Source organism: Leptodactylus fuscus, chromosome 1 (assembly GCF_031893055.1).
Source record: "Leptodactylus fuscus isolate aLepFus1 chromosome 1, aLepFus1.hap2, whole genome shotgun sequence".
In the NCBI taxonomy this organism is placed as follows: Eukaryota; Metazoa; Chordata; class Amphibia; order Anura; family Leptodactylidae; genus Leptodactylus; species Leptodactylus fuscus.
Window position 1 is genome coordinate 2,214,160 of NC_134265.1, and position 17,363 is coordinate 2,231,522.

The 17,363-nt window shown below is 47.2% G+C and overlaps 1 protein-coding gene across 1 annotated transcript; it reads left to right on the forward strand.

Moving 5' to 3' along the window:
- Positions 1 to 7,577: 7,577 nt before the first annotated feature.
- LOC142191871 (epidermal differentiation-specific protein-like) lies at positions 7,578 to 8,087 on the forward strand. The gene has a single exon (XM_075262381.1). It carries the CDS (start codon positions 7,578 to 7,580, stop codon positions 8,085 to 8,087), a length of 510 nt encoding a protein of 169 aa, XP_075118482.1.
- The last annotated feature ends 9,276 nt before the right edge of the window (positions 8,088 to 17,363 follow it).

Below are 17,363 nucleotides of genomic sequence, written 5' to 3' on the forward strand. Positions count from 1 at the left end.
AACATATTAATAGATAAAATGGAGATGAGAGGACACTAAAGACTCCTCCACCAGCGTATAGTACATGACCTCTGACCTCTCCCCTATAGACTCAGTTCTCTGGAAAGGAGAGTACAGTGAGTGGCCTAGAGTTCACCCCCCTCCCCCGCTCCCTCAATGACATGTTGTATTTCTCTGAAACAAGGAAACAACGAAACATAAAGTAGGTGATGCAACAGTGATTCAGAGATTATTGTTACCCCCCCCCCCCCCCCGATTCCTTAGAACATAATACCGCGGCTTGTGACAGTATTCGCCACCTTGAACTTTTCAACCTTTTGCCACATTTCAGGCTTCAAACATAAAGACAGAAAATTTTACAAAATGGAGTTTTCCTTCCATACAAGTGGGAACAAGTGTGAGGTGGAAGGAAATTTATTGGACATTTATTTTTTTAGCAAATGAAAGACTGAAAACTTGAGCGTGCGATATGATTGGTCGCTTCGTGTGGATACTTTGCAGCGCTAATGTGAGAAGACAGTGGAACCGCACACTCCTATGTTGGATTGAGGTGTAAGCAGAAAATGGGTCCTCCGACCCCCTCAGTATCCAAAAGAGAAATGATCTGCTGCTCGATCCTGATTCAGTGATGAATAAACAAATCCATTAATTGTGAAGGTAACGCAGGTGGATGCGCCATGGAGAAACGCTATTCAGGTATACATGAAGAACGGATCCAATGTTGTGCCGGGACGTTTCGCTCTAACCACCTGGAGCCTAAGGTTTGCCTTCTGCTGAACTTGTTCAACCCAAATCTGATATTGGCCCCAAACCACCAGATACAAATCTTCCAAGGTTCGGCCATGTCTCATCCTGAGTGCACATCCTCATATCCTTCATCTGACAGCAGCTCTGTAAGGTCCGTCTTGTTTGTGTTTTGGGTGAGATTTCCGGCGTCTCCTCTGTATTTTCTGGTCAGTCACATGGTGGTGGTCTTAGACAAACTGACATTTGTTCGGTTTTGTTAAACATTGAACCATTTTGTATGTTCCGGGAGTATCTCGGGTCGTGACGTAGCATTTCATCAATCCCGATATTAGAGTCAGACTCATCCACTGTGTCGGTGGTACATAAGAGCTGTCGTCATCTGAGTCTTCTGCAGGTTACAGTTCCAGAGTCTTAGGAGTCTCTAGCAGCTGGGTAACTTCTCTTTAAGGAACTTGTCCATCTTCTGCTGACATTTAGCAGGTCTTGGGGTTGGCTCGGCTTCACTGAAGTGTTCTGTCCTCAGTTTGGCCATCTTGGGGAGAATTAGGTTGGATAAAAGCTGTAGGAACGACTTGACTGATGAGAAGCTCCAGACTACAAGACCATAACCAAGCCCGGCACGCTCCGAGCCTGTCCCTACACCACAACTATAACACAAGGCAAGACAAATATCAAAACTAACACTGGACACACAAGAATGTAATAATCTACTGTATACGCTGTATTCTTCATTTCACAATGCCTTAAAGGGATGGTCTGGGTTTACGGTATTTATGGCCTATCTTCAGGATATCTAATAGTTGGAGGGTCGGAAGTCATCCCCAGGACCGATCAGCTGTACGGAGCCGCTACCGGCACCAACCCTGTACACTATACAGGACCAAAAGCAAAACGCTCCATTCCCTATATAGTGGCTGGTGCTGTCACCTCCACTAACTACAATAAGTGCAGATCTCCAGTGACGGCAGCCGGTCACTATACAGGGGATGGAGCATTCTATAGCATAGGCCATAGATAACCTCAACCTAGACAACCCCTTTAATCCAGAAAACATGTCACCTCCCCGGGGCCTCCTCACAGGATCCTCTGCTACCTCGGGGTCCTCTTCTTCTTTGTGGTATATTTATCATCTCCCCGGGGTGTCCTCACAGGATCCTCTTCTTCTTTGTGGTATAGTGGTATATTTGTCACCTCCCTGGGGCATCCGCACAGGATCTTCTGCTACCTCGGGGTCCTCTTCTTCTTTGTGGTATATTTATCATCTCCCCGGGGTGTCCTCACAGGATCCTCTTCTTCTTTGTGGTATAGTGGTATATTTGTCACCTCCCCGGGGCCTCCTCACAGGATCCTCTACTACCTCGGGGTCCTCTCCTTCTTTGTGGTATATTTGTCACTTTCCCGGGGCCTCCTCACAGGATCCTCTACTACCTCGGGGTCCTCTTCTTCTTTGTGGTATATTTGTCTCCTCCCCGGGGCCTCCTCACAGGATCCTCTACTACCTTGGGGACCTCTTCTTCTTTGTGGTATATTTGTCACCTCCCTGGGGCCTCCTCACAGGATCCTCTGCTACCTCAGGGTCCTCTTCTTCTTTGTGGTATATTTGTCACCTCCCCGGGACATCCTCACAGGATCCTCTGCTACCTTGGGGTCCTCTTCTTCTTTGTGGTATATTTGTCACCTCCCCGGGGCCTCCTCACAGGATCCTCTACTACCTCGGGGTCCTCTCCTTCTTTGTGGTATATTTGTCACTTTCCCGGGGCGTCCTCACAGGATCCTTTACTACCTCGGGGTCCTCTCCTTCTTTGTGGTATATTTGTCACTTTCCCGGGGCCTCCTCACAGGATCCTCTACTACCTCGGGGTCCTCTCCTTCTTTGTGGTATATTTGTCACTTTCCCGGGGCCTCCTCACAGGATCCTCTGCTACCTCGGGGTCCTCTTCTTCTTTGTGGTATATTTATCACCTCCCCGGGGCCTCCTCACAGGATCCTCTGCTACCTCGGGGTCCTCTTTTTCTTTGTGGTATATTTGTCACCTCCCCGGGGCCTCCTCACAGGATCCTCTACTACCTTGGGGACCTCTTCTTCTTTGTGGTATATTTGTCACCTCCCCGGGGCCTCCTCACAGGATCCTCTGCTACCTCGGGGTCCTCTCCTTCTTTGTGGTATATTTGTCACCTCCCCGGGGCCTCCTCACAGGATCCTCTGCTACCTCGGGGTCCTCTCCTTCTTTGTGGTATATTTGTCACCTCCCCGGGGCCTCCTCACAGGATCCTCTGCTACCTCGGGGACCTCTTCTTCTTTGTGGTATATTTGTCACCTCCCCGGGGCCTCCTCACAGGATCCTCTGCTACCTCGGAGTCCTCTTCTTCTTTGTGGTATATTTGTCACCTCCCCGGGGCCTCCTCATAGGATCCTCTCCTACCTCGGGGTCCTCTTCTTCATTGTGGTATATTTGTCACCTCCCCGGGGCCTCCTCACAGGATCCTCTCCTACCTCGGGGTCCTCTTCTTCATTGTGGTATATTTGTCACCTCCCCGGGGCCTCCTCACAGGATCCTCTACTACCTCGGGGACCTCTTCTTCTTTGTGGTATATTTGTCACCTCCCCGGGGCCTCCTCACAGGATCCTCTGCTACCTCGGGGTCCTCTCCTTCTTTGTGGTATATTTGTCACCTCCCCGGGGCCTCCTCACAGGATCCTCTCCTACCTCGGGGTCCTCTTCTTCTTTGTGGTATATTTGTCACCTCCCCGGGCCTTCTCATAGGATCCTCTCCTACCTCGGGGTCCTCTTCTTCTTTGTGGTATATTTGTCACCTCCCCGGGGCCTCCTCACAGGATCCTATGCTACCTCGGGGTCCTCTTCTTCTTTGTGATATATTTGTCACCTCTCCGGGGCCTCCACCTATTATACTCGGGGGATGGAGAGACAACACAATATTATACTTTCTCCTCCAGTTTTATTTGACCCAAAGCAAATCTTTGTGCAGAACCATCAGGACCTGAAACACAATGAAGCTTGGTGAGTTCCCTCCTCTCCATGTATAAGCTGCTAGAATTGTCCTCTATAGTAACCACCACAATGGTGGGACTCCAGGTCTTCTGTTGTTATAGATGGTACCGGAGATGAGAGGACACAAAAGACTCCTCCACCAGCATGTAGTACATGACCCCTGACCTCTCCTCTATAGACTCAGTTCTCTGGAAAGGAGAGTCTCTTATCTGTACAGTTATCTTTGTGATTTGTGTACATGCCCGGTGTAGAATCCTCCCCCCTCCCCCGCTTCCTCTTAAATCTTTCGACAGTTTTGTTTTTTGTTGTTTTTTCTTCCTTTATCATCCCCTGTATGAAAGAGATCTGGTGTAGGGGGTGATATTCAGGGACATGTTTGGTGTAAGACCCTTTTGTGCGACTCAAGACCTGATCTTGGTTCCTGCACCAGTTGGGCTGGGTATTAAGAGTGACATACAATATGGCCGTCTTCATAAATTTAATATTTCTGGAGTGTTGTGAGAATTGTGAAACTCAGATGTTCTAGATCAGATCTAACTGTAGCAGAAACCAGAGACATCGCCTGTAGAGCTGGGATTGTGAGCGGTGTAAAGCTGGAGATAAAGTCATGTGAGGACCCCTCCCCCTCCTCCTGACAACTTCTATATCTCTACATACTGTCTATACAGGGTGAATACGGGAAGGATCTCCATGGTAAGAGCGTTACTGGTTTCTACTGAAAGGAAGTCCATGGGTTAATAACTAGAGATGAGCGAACACCCAAATGTTCGAAGTTCGAAATCCGATTCAAACAGCTGCTCACTGTTTGAGTGTTCAAACGGGTTTCGAACCCCATTATAGTCTATGGGGAACATATACTCATTAAGGGGGAAACCCAAATCCGTCTCAGGAGGGTCACCAAGTCCACTATGACACCCCAGGAAATGATACCAACACCCTGGAATGACACTGGGACAGCAGGGGAAGCATGTCTGGGGGCATATAAGTCACTTTATTACATGGAAATCCCTGTCAGCTTGCGATTTTCGCAAGCTAACTTTTTCCCATAGGAATGCATTGGCCAGCGCTGATTGTCCAGTCTTCAGAATTCGGCCAATCAGCGCTGGCTCTGCCGGAGGAGGCGGATTCTAAGGTGAGACCTGAATGGAGACTGATGTGGAGCGATCTTAGACTCCGCCTCCTTCGGCAGAGCCAGCGCTGATTGGCCGAATTCTGAAGACTGGCCAATCAAACGCTGGCCAATGCATTCCTATGGGTATGCGGTGATGCAGCCATGCTGAGCGAGTGCACACACTCACCTCTGCTGTGCAGAGACTCAGCAGTGTTGAGCCAGTTCTGCTCAACTACACCGTGTGCCGGTCGGCTCTGCTGTGCGAGCTCGGCACACACTCAGCTCTGCTGATTCTGTATCCTGATTCTGCATACTGGCCAATCAACGCTGGCCCATGCCAGCGGTGATGCAGAGCTGAGTGTGTGCTGAGCTCGCATACAGAGCTGACCGGCACACGGTGTAGTTGAGCAGAACTGGCTCAACACTGCTGAGTCTCTGCACGTCTTCTGTATCTCATTCGGCCAATCAGCGCTGTCCAATGCATTCCTATGGGAAAAAAGTTTATCTCACAAAAATCACAATTACACACCCGATAGAGCCCCAAAAAGTTATTTTTAATAACATTCCTACCTAAATAAAGGTTCTCCCTAGCTATCCCTGCCTGTACAGCTATCCCTGTCTCATAGTCACAAAGTTCACAGTCTCCTATGACCCGGATTTGAAATCTACTATTCGTCTAAAATGGGGGTCACCTGATTTCGGCAGCCAATGACTTTTTCCGATTTTTTTCAATGCCCTCGTTGTCGTAGTTCCTGTCCCACCTCCCCTGTGCTGTTATTGATGCCAAAAAAAGCGCCAGGGAAGGTGGGAGGGGAATCGAATTTTTTGGGAGTTTGGCATGTGGTGTCCGTATGGAATCGAACATCTCGAACAGCCTGATATCCGATCGAACATGTGTCCGATAGAACACTGTTCGCTCATCTCTATTAACAATGTAAGATACGAAAATCTTCCCCAAACACTTCCCGACACGACAGTAGAGAAAAAGTGAAACAAGACGAGCACAAATACACGAGAATGTAAGTAGAAGCAAATAACATATCGAACCATGGAGGGGCGTGGCTAGCGCCTAACATGGACGGGCACATGTAGCGGAGCTCTGTCCTGAGCCACTGCAATAATCCTGCACCCATCCTGACACCTGGCACCCTGGGCCTCCTACACTCCAGAGACGCACCCCTGACAGTGTTCTCCATGCTGGGGATCCTCCGCTGTGCTATCCCCGGCATCCTGCGGTCCTGGTGGCACCCGGCATGCTGCGGTCCTGGTGGCAGTGCGGTCTACCTCTCTTGCCAATGCCAGCGGCCATTTTCTGCCTGCCTCCCTCCAGTGAACGGCAGTGCAGCCTGCATTGGTCATAGACAGCCGGCAGTCGCTCTCCTGCTCTTCTGCCCTCATGGATGACAGTATATGGTATGTTGCTGTCCTGGTCCCCGCTCGGTTCTGGATCGATCCTCCTGCTGCTTGATCGTGACCTCTGCCTTCTCCATGTGGCTGGCGGCCATGTTCTTCTCTTCTTCTAACTGGAGCCCCAGCGCTCCTGCTGGATCAACGGTGAACTAGTGCCAATCTTACAGCAGGGAGTTGGAAGGTGAGCCTGAGATCCCCAGCTCTTCTGACAGCTTCTGGTCTTCCTCTCCCCTCTCCTGCACCAATTACAGCTGCTAGTGTCTCCTGTACAGTATATGTGTAGCGCCCCACAGCGTGGGTTACTACAATGTCATCTTATGTGATCTACGCTGTGTAATGTGACAGTATAGTGAGATCCAGACAACCTGTCAGCATACACAAAGTCCCACAGTCATTTTAGGAAGAGGGGTGGAGCTACAGACAGGAAGTGAGCCTCTCTTTGAGTTCCAGGTCAGAGTGCAGGAGTGTGAAGGAGAGAGCAGAGGGGTGTGGAGGTGCAGTGTGTGCTGGAGCCGCATGGAGTGTTTATCTTATGCCAGGAATGCTATCGCCCTGCAGTGGATGCCCCAAAATCTCTGTTGAAATCCCAGTGACGGAAGTTAATTCTTTCAATCCTTCCATTTAACCTAATTATTTACAAAGGGAGGGGCTGCCCCCAGAAATTCTATAAAGTTTGGGGAGCATGGTGTGATTCCCCCACAACCCAATACTCTGCCCCCGCACTACGATGGACGCTGGATGCTTTTGTGCCCTGAGAGATGAGATCTGCTGGGACAGTCCATGGCCCCTTGCCCCGGTATGTTGTACTACTGTTGATGCCAGTGTGCCTTCTTCTCTATTGCCATATTGCTATAGTGGGTGTGTTGAAATCTGGGTGGGTAGCCATGTGGCTTGTCCTTATCTGTTCATGTTTTTTCTTTGTAATTTCTTTGTACCTTATTTTGTGCTCGTTGCGAGCGTTATTTTCCTGACTTTATTGTTTACACTGTTATATAACTTTCAGTAAAACAGGTTAAACAAAAACATAGCAAACCATGAGGGCTCCTTATCTTCTACTTTCTGGGGTGATTCATGGTGATAATGAATTCTGATTTTCTGCAGAAACCCCCTGCCCCCTCCCCCTCCCCCCAGCAGTGGCAGGGAATGTTATTGTAAACCAACAAGGTTTTCCAGAGAACTGTGACTCAGAGAAGGGGCGTCCTCACCCACAACCCAATATATAGCCGGGCTCCAGAGGGACCAACCACCACTCCAAGCTGAAGCCTTCACCGACTGTGCAGCAGCCACAACAAGAGCCAAGATGAGCCAGATCATTCTGTATTCTGGAGAAAACCTATCTGGAGCTAATGACATCATCACCAGTGACGCTTCATATTTTGGCACCATCAGTTCAGTGAAATCCCTTAGAGTAGAAGGCGGCATCTGGGTTGTGTTTTCTGAAGCCAACTACATGGGAGACTTTGCTGTCTACCAGAAAGGAGACTACAAATCTGCTCTAAAGATCAACAACATCAGATCTATCCGGGAGCTTTCTGGAACATTGCAGAATCATGTCATCAAGGTCTATGAGCAAACCAAATATAGCGGTCAGGAGCACATTATGAAGGATGCTGAGAACCGCAACCTGACACACAGTGCCATGTCCCACAAAGTGGAGAGCGGAGTGTGGATCCTGTATGATGGGTATGGCTGCACAGGGAACAAAATTGTCAGCATTGCTGGAGATCATGTGCCAGAGGTAGCTGCTGTAGGCTTGAATGGGCAAGTGAAATCTCTGAAAGCCTATTTGACCTATGAGCCAAAAAACTAAAGATGGAAGTCATGGAACCCCCGAGTGATGTCCTGCCTATCTCCTGCTTAGCTGTTCCTGTCCTGCCTCCATCTCCAGAGGTTCCATAGAAGACCTCCTGGACACTCCCTGACCAGAGACCTGTCATCAGCCCTGTCCTCACTCCACCACTGAGGCCTCGTACATCGTCCATCCAGAAACCATAGAGACATTGATCTCCAATCCTGAAGAAGGTCCTAAGCTGAAGGCTCCAAGCTTTTGGGTCCTGGACTTGTCCCCTTTGATTTTGCTCCTTGACCCTGATATAATAATAAAAGCTTCTGTTTGCATCAGATATTTGTGCTTTCTTGTGATGTCTCAGATGTGGTGAGGTCACAGGTGGGTTCTCATGAGGTTATGGGGTAAGATCTTGTTGGGTAGATGGGTGACTGTAGACCGCTCAGATAAGTCAGCACAAATAATTAACGTGTGTTTGTGTAGATAATTAGAACATGGTAAGTGACTGAGAGAATATGAGGTTACCTGTAGAGGATTGCTCCGCCCCCTTGTCTAATTTAGTAAATTCTTGCATTTCTCCAGTGGCATAACTACCAGGGTACAGGGGCCAGGACATTAGGGGGCCTGGCAAACCCCACTAAAACTGCTATCATTATACTCCAGGATCTTTTGAGACCCCAGAGTATAAGGATCGGAGGGCCAGGGGAGGTGATGGAACATGAAAAACATTGTTACTCACCTCTCCTTCACTACGGTAGGCTTTGGGCCTGTTTGGTGATGTCACGAAGGGCAGGCCAGAGTCCTTATGTGTTGCAACGCAGGCCCAGTTCACGTGACGGTTGGGGATGAGGGTCGGTCAGGGTCAGTGGGGGGGGACATGTCAAATGTTTGGAGCCCAGCCACTCCTAGTGACGCCGTTGCATTTCTCATGATATAACTCAGTACTGTACTGTACACACCTCAGTTTATATCCACATGTGGGGGGTTTCCATACTCTACACAGAACATTGGGAGGTTCATTCAAATTTAGAGGACAAATTATCTTAATATTGAAAAAACTTATGTAACACCCCCTTTGGCCACAGCCCCTTTAGATGTGTCTCCGTCGCGCCGTTCCTTAGAAATACCGGTACTTACCGGTATGCTAATGAGGTCTCGGCAGCAATGGGGGCGTCCTTCTTCTTCATCTGCCTCCTCCCCTTGTCTGTCGTCTTCTTTCTTTGTCATGTCTGAAGCCTGCGCACACCTCCGATGCCTGGATGAGTTCACTCGCGCATCAGAGAGCTGTACGGACCTTATTGAGCATGCGCAGTCGGCTCTAACAGGATCTCGCTGTCAGAGCCGACTGCGCAGGTATTTCTAAGGAACGGCGTGACGGAGACCACATCTAAAGGTAGGAGACAAATAGCCTTTCTGAAGGCTATTGCGACGTGGTAATTAGAAAAAAAAGTTGCTTTAATGGTTGAATCCCTTTAAACAATTATACTAGCCAAGAACCATTTACTCCTGGATCATAGGATTCAGTCTAAATAAGAATGCTGGTGGTAGGTACACTTACAGTCCCAGAGGGATTAACGCCGTCCTGTCCAACAGGCTGCCAAAGGGTTAAGTCTGGAAGAACATTCCGGTGTAGCTGGGAGGCGCCTCCATCCTTTGCGGAGGGTATGAACACCCCGTCTATTCAGCAAATCGTCCTGTGGAGCCGGTAGACCGTATATAACATGACCATAGACTGTATATCACATGACCACAGACCGTATATCACATGACCATAGCCCGTATATCACATGACCATAGACCGTATATCACATGACCACAGACCGTATATCACATGACCATAGACCGTATATCACATGACCATAGACCGTATATCACATGACCACAGACTGTATATCACATGACCATAGACCGTATAGCACATGACCATAGTCCGTATATCACATGACCATAGCCCGTATATCACATGACTATAGACTGTATATCACATGACCACAGACCGTATATCACATGACCATAGCACATATAGCACATGACCATAGACCATATAGCACATGACCATAGCCCGTATATCACATGCCCATAGCCCGTATATCACATGACTATAGCCCGTATATCACATGACTATAGACCGTATAGCACATGACCATAGCCCGTATATCACATGACTATAGACTGTATATTACATGCCCATAGCCCGTATATCACATGCCCATAGCCCGTATATCACATGACTATAGCCCGTATATCACATGACTATAGACCGTATAGCACATGACCATAGCCCGTATATCACATGACTATAGACCGTATATCACATGACCATAGACCGTATATCACATGACCATAGACCGTATATCACATGACCAGAGACCGTATATCACATGACCATAGACCATATAGCACATGACCATAGACCGTATATCACATGACTATAGACGGTATATCGCATGATCATAGACCATATATCACATGACCACAGACCGTATATCACATGACCATAGACCGTATATCACATGACCATAGACCGTATATCACATGACTATAGACCGTATATCACATGACTATAGACCGTATATCACATGACCATAGACCGTATATCACATGACCATAGCCCATATAGCACATGACCATAGACCGTATATCACATGACCATAGACCGTATATCACATGACCATAGACCGTATAACACATGACTATAGACCGTATATCACATGACCACAGACTGTATATCACATGACCATAGACCATATATCACATGCCCATAGCCCGTATATCACATGACTATAGCCCGTATATCACATGACCATAGACTGTATATCACATGCCCATAGCCCGTATATCACATGACGATAGCCCGTATATCACATGACCACAGACCGTATATCACATGACCATAGACCGTATAGCACATGACCATAGACCGTATATCACATGACCATAGACCGTATAGCACATGACCATAGACCGTATATCACATGACCATAGACCGTATATCACATGACCATAGACCGTATATCACATGACCATAGACCGTATATCACATGACTATAGACGGTATATCGCATGATCATAGACCATATATCACATGACCACAGACCGTATATCACATGACTATAGACCGTATATCACATGACCATAGACCGTATATCACATGACCATAGCCCGTATAGCACATGACCATAGACCGTATATCACATGACCATAGACCGTATATCACATGACCACAGACCGTATATCACATGACCATAGACCGTATATCACATGACCATAGACCGTATATCACATGACCATAGCCCGTATATCACATGACTATAGACCGTATATCACATGACCATAGACCGTATATCACATGACCATAGCCCGTATAGCACATTACCATAGACCCTATAGCACATGACTATAGACCGTATAGCACATGACCATAGACCATATATCACATGACTATAGACCGTATAGCACATGACCATAGACCGTATATCACATGACCATAGGCCGTATATCACATGACTATAGCCCATATATCACATGACCATAGCCCGTATAGCACATGACCATAGACCCTATAGCACATGACTATAGACCGTATAGCACATGACCATAGACCGTATGTCACATGACCATAGACCGTATATCACATGACCATAGGCCGTATATCACATGACCATAGACCGTATATCACATGACCATAGACCGTATATCACATGACCATAGACCGTATATCACATGACTATAGACCGTATATCACATGACTATAAACCGTACACCACATGACCATGGACCGTACATCACATGACCATAGACCATATATCACATGACCATAGACCGTATATCACATGACTATAGACCATATATCACATGCCCATAGCCCGTATATCACATGACTATAGCCCGTATATCACATGACCATAGACCGTATAGCACATGACCATAGCCCGTATAGCACATGACCATAGACCCTATAGCACATGACTATAGACCGTATAGCACATTACTATATACCGTATAGCACATGACCATAGACCATATATCACATGACCATAGACCGTATATCACATGACCATAGACCGTATATCGCATGACCATAGACCGTATATCACATGACCATAGACCGTACATCACATGACCATAGACCGTGTATCACATGACTATAGACCGTATATCACATGACTATAGACCGTATATCACATGACCATAGACCATATAGCACATGACCATAGACGGTATATCGCATGATCATAGACCATATATCACATGACCACAGACCGTATATCACATGACCATAGACCGTATATCACATGACCATAGACCGTATATCACATGACTATAGACCGTATATCACATGACCATAGACCGTATATCACATGACCATAGCCCATATAGTACATGACCATAGACCGTATATCACATGACCATAGACCGTATATCACATGACCATAGCCCGTATATCACATGACTATAGACCGTATATCACATGACTATAAACCATACACCACATGACCATGGACCGTACATCACATGACCATAGACCATATATCACATGACCATAGACCGTATATCACATGACTATAGACCATATATCACATGCCCATAGCCCGTATATCACATGACTATAGCCCGTATATCACATGACCATAGACCGTATAGCACATGACCATAGCCCGTATAGCACATGACCATAGACCGTATAGCACATTACTATATACCGTATAGCACATGACCATAGACCATATATCACATGACCATAGACCGTATATCACATGACCATAGACCGTATATCGCATGACCATAGACCGTATATCACATGACCATAGACCGTACATCACATGACCATAGACCGTGTATCACATGACTATAGACCGTATAGCACATGACCGTAGACCGTATATCACATGACCATAGACCGTATATCACATGACCACAGACCGTGTATCACATGACCATAGACTGTATATCACATGACCATAGACCGTATATCACATGACCATAGACTGTATATCACATGACCATAGACTGTATATCACATGACCATAGACTGTATATCACATGACCATAGACCGTATATCACATGACCATAGACTGTATATCACATGACCATAGACCGTATATCACATGACCATAGACCGTACACCACATGACTATAGACCGTATATAACATGCCCATAGACCGTATAGCACATGACCATAGCCCTTATAGCACATTACCATAGAACCTATAGCACATGACTATAGACCGTATAGCACATGACTATATACCCTATAGCACATGACCATAGACTGTATATCACATGACCATAGACCGTATATCACATGACCATAGACCGTATATCACATGACCATAGACCGTATATCACATGACCATAGACCGTATATCACATGACTATAGACCGTATATCACATGTGTCGGGGGAATCATAATACCCCAGAGATATGCTGTCTGTAAAGGAAAATTAATTAACAGGCCAAGATTGGCTACAGCCGATCTTTGACCTGGAGAATCACGAAGACACATGGTGTTTGGTGTATCAAGGTGGATTCTAATTTAATGGTGCACAAAGGTGGTTTAAATACAATACAGACAAGAGCAGGTTGGACTATTCTAACATGGTTGGCATAAAATGATTGGTTATAAGATAAACCTGGCACATGACTATTGGCTGAGGCCTCATGTAATTTGCATATCATTACAGCTTAATGGACTTTGTACTTTGTCCTTAAACAAAGAAAGTTTCAAAAACACTTATGTGTGAACTAACAGCTTACACTATGTCTATATGCATATATCATGGAAACAGAGATAAGATGTCATGTTGGTGCTAAATGAGTCTCAGTGACCTCCATATACCATGAAGATAAGATATACAAATAGCCAGCTGCGACTTACTTATACAGTTTATGTGTGAAAGGTTACAAGATGACTGACAAAATACAAAGATGGAGGATTTGACTCTAACACATGACTATAAACCGTACACCACATGACCATGGACCGTATATCACATGACCATAGACTGTATATCACATGACCATAGACCATGTATCACATGACCATAGACTGTATATCACATGACCATAGACCGTATATCACATGACCATAGACCGTACACCACATGACCATAGACCGTATATAACATGACCATAGACTGTATATCACATGACCATAGACCGTGTATCACATGACCATAGACTGTATATCACATGACCATAGACTGTATATCACATGACCATAGACCGTATATCACATGACCATAGACTGTATATCACATGACCATAGACCGTATAACCAGATCTCGGCATCTCAGACATGTTAAATGATTTGTATAATTGACATCAGATAAAACTTTATGTGTTAGGTCACAGAACACAGGATCCATGTGTGCCTACTGTTCTCTCCGCGGGTCCCTCGTGTCCTTCCTTCGCTCCCCACCCCTCTCCCATCTATGGTCACTCTGCACAGGTTGGGTTTTTCCATTTTATATACTTTAGACAATGTTTTATTTTTATTTGATGCCTGAGTGACTCTTTCATACCAGTGGTTTATTGGAGTAATGATTGAGCCCTGGCGGTCACGCCTCGTAGGTCCTGGTTAGCTGAGCAGGATCCTGAAGGTTGGAGGTTTATTACACAGTCCTGGCCGGCCGGGGCTCTAACCATTTCCTCTGATGGAACAGAACAATAAACTTCTTATTAAGCCTTGTTTATTCTATCCCAGATATTATGTAGCACAAGATACAAATCTGCATAAAGTGGCATCAATCAAAACGAAAGTAAGTCCCTGTACAGAACTTCAGAAGGAAATGCACCAGGGGTCATTGCTGTCTGGGAGAAAAAAATATGGCTGCCATCAACTTGAAAAGCGATGAAGATTTGGCTTTACAAAAAAAAGCCACCAAAGATTATCCCATGATGGGAAATCAAAATGGTGTGTTATAGTGAAATATGGTGGAGCAGGCAGCAGGACATAATATGGTGGAGCAGGCAGCAGGACATAATATGGTGGAGCAGGCGGCAGGACATAATATGGTGGCCCAGGCGGCAGGACATAATATGGTAGAGCAGGCAGCAGGACATAATATGGTGGCCCAGGCGGCAGGACATAATATGGTGGCCCAGGCGGCAGGACATAATATGGTGGAGCAGGCAGCAGGACATAATATGGTGGAGCAGGCGGCAGGACATAATATGGAGGAGCAGGCGGCAGGACATAATATGGTAGAGCAGGCAGCAGGACATAATATGGTGGAGCAGGCGGCAGGACATAATATGGTGGCCCAGGTGGCAGGACATAATATGGTAGAGCAGGCAGCAGGACATAATATGGTGGAGCAGGCGGCAGGACATAATATGGTGGCCCAGGTGGCAGGACATAATATGGTAGAGCAGGCGGCAGGACATAATATGGTAGAGCAGGCAGCAGGACATAATATGGTGGAGCAGGCGGCAGGACATAATATGGTGGCCCAGGTGGCAGGACATAATATGGTAGAGCAGGCGGCAGGACATAATATGGTGGCCCAGGCGGCAGGACATAATATGGTAGAGCAGGCAGCAGGACATAATATGGTGGAGCAGGCGGCAGGACATAATATGGTAGAGCAGGCGACAGGACATAATATGGTGGAGCAGGCGGCAGGACATAATATGGTGGCCCAGGCAGCAGGACATAATATGGTAGAGCAGGCAGCAGGACATAATATGGTGGCCCAGGCGGCAGGACATAATATGGTGGCCCAGGTGGCAGGACATAATATGGTAGAGCAGGCGACAGGACATAATATGGTAGAGCAGGCGGCAGGACATAATATGGTAGAGCAGGCGGCAGGACATAATATGGTGGAGCAGGCGACAGGACATAATATGGTGGAGCAGGCGGCAGGACATAATATGGTGGAGCAACTGGCAGGACATAATATGGTGGAGCAGGTGGCAGGACATAATATGGTGGAGCAGGTGGCAGGACATAATATGGTGGAGCAGGCGGCAGGACATAATATGATGGAGCAGGTGGCAGGACATAATATGGTGGAGCAGGCGGCAGGACATAATATGGTGGAGCACGCTGACCACACCTATCGGCTACATAGGGAATTAACCCTATGAATGCTGGACTGCGCAGTGGAACAGGCTGTGACCCTAATATCTTGGCCACAGCTGCTGCACATTCCTATCACAGTGACCGTCTGCTTCACCCCAAGTGTGACAAGTATCTATCTCAGGTCCTTCCTCCCACCCGTGATCAGGCTGTATAATCTACATCAGACCAAGTGGAGATCACTCCGCACAGAGAACTAAGTGACCCTGGAGTCTTCCTTCTCTTCTTAGTTGCTCTGATTCCTGGTATCTGTCCACTCTGAGCTTGTCTGTTCTATCCTGTTATATATCTCTGCACTAGTAGAATATCCGTGGCTTCACTTGCAGAAAATATGTTAAACATTGTTGCTTATTCTAGGTAAAGAAAAATGTCAGTGTCACGGTGAAATCGCCATTTGCAGAGCGGTACAGGCTCAGGGTAACTGATTACTTAAAGGAGCCAAGGAAGCCACGACCTTTGGCTCACCTGCTGCTGCCTTATTGGCCATGATAGTCGGCTCTGATCAGGTGTCTTAGGCTACTATCATCTGATTGCAGGATTAGTCCATGCTCACTATTCTGCTTATTACGGGATGTTGTGTCAGCCATATAAGCAGTGGCTATAGCGATTGTTCTGGTCCCGGATTCTCTGGTCTCACCAGTCATCACCAGATGAGAAAGTTTATGATGCATTTTGTAAATAGGAAACCAGTGCGTCTGCTAGCTGCCCTCTAGGGGTCGCCCTCAGGGGTGAGCCTGCTCCTTTCGCCGCCCGAGGCTAACTGCAGAAAGCCGCCCCCCCCCCCCCCCGGCCGGGAGGAGGGGGCGGAGCGGGGGCGTGGCCGAGTGAAGGGGCGGGGCTTAGCGCCGTTCGCCGGCAGAGAGTAGGCCCGGAGTCTGCCTGCTCTCTGCCTGAGCGTGAGGGGAGGCTGCTGGAGCAGCGCTGCTCCAGTGGCCTCCCCAAACCACCGCTCGGTGATAAGCCAGTCCAGGACAGCTTGTCCTGGACTGGCTTAGGGAAGCAAAAATGCCGCCCTCCCTGAGGCCCTGGCATAGGGCCGCCCGAAGCGCTCACTTCAGGTCGCCTCATGGGAGGTGCGGCACTGGTCGCCCTCTTACACATCATGCATGGCTTTTCAATAAGTCTATTTCTATGATGCGAGGATTAGCCAAACCAATAAATCTATTCCAAAAGGAACAGAATCCCAGCTGTGGACGGCGCTGTTTCTTTCT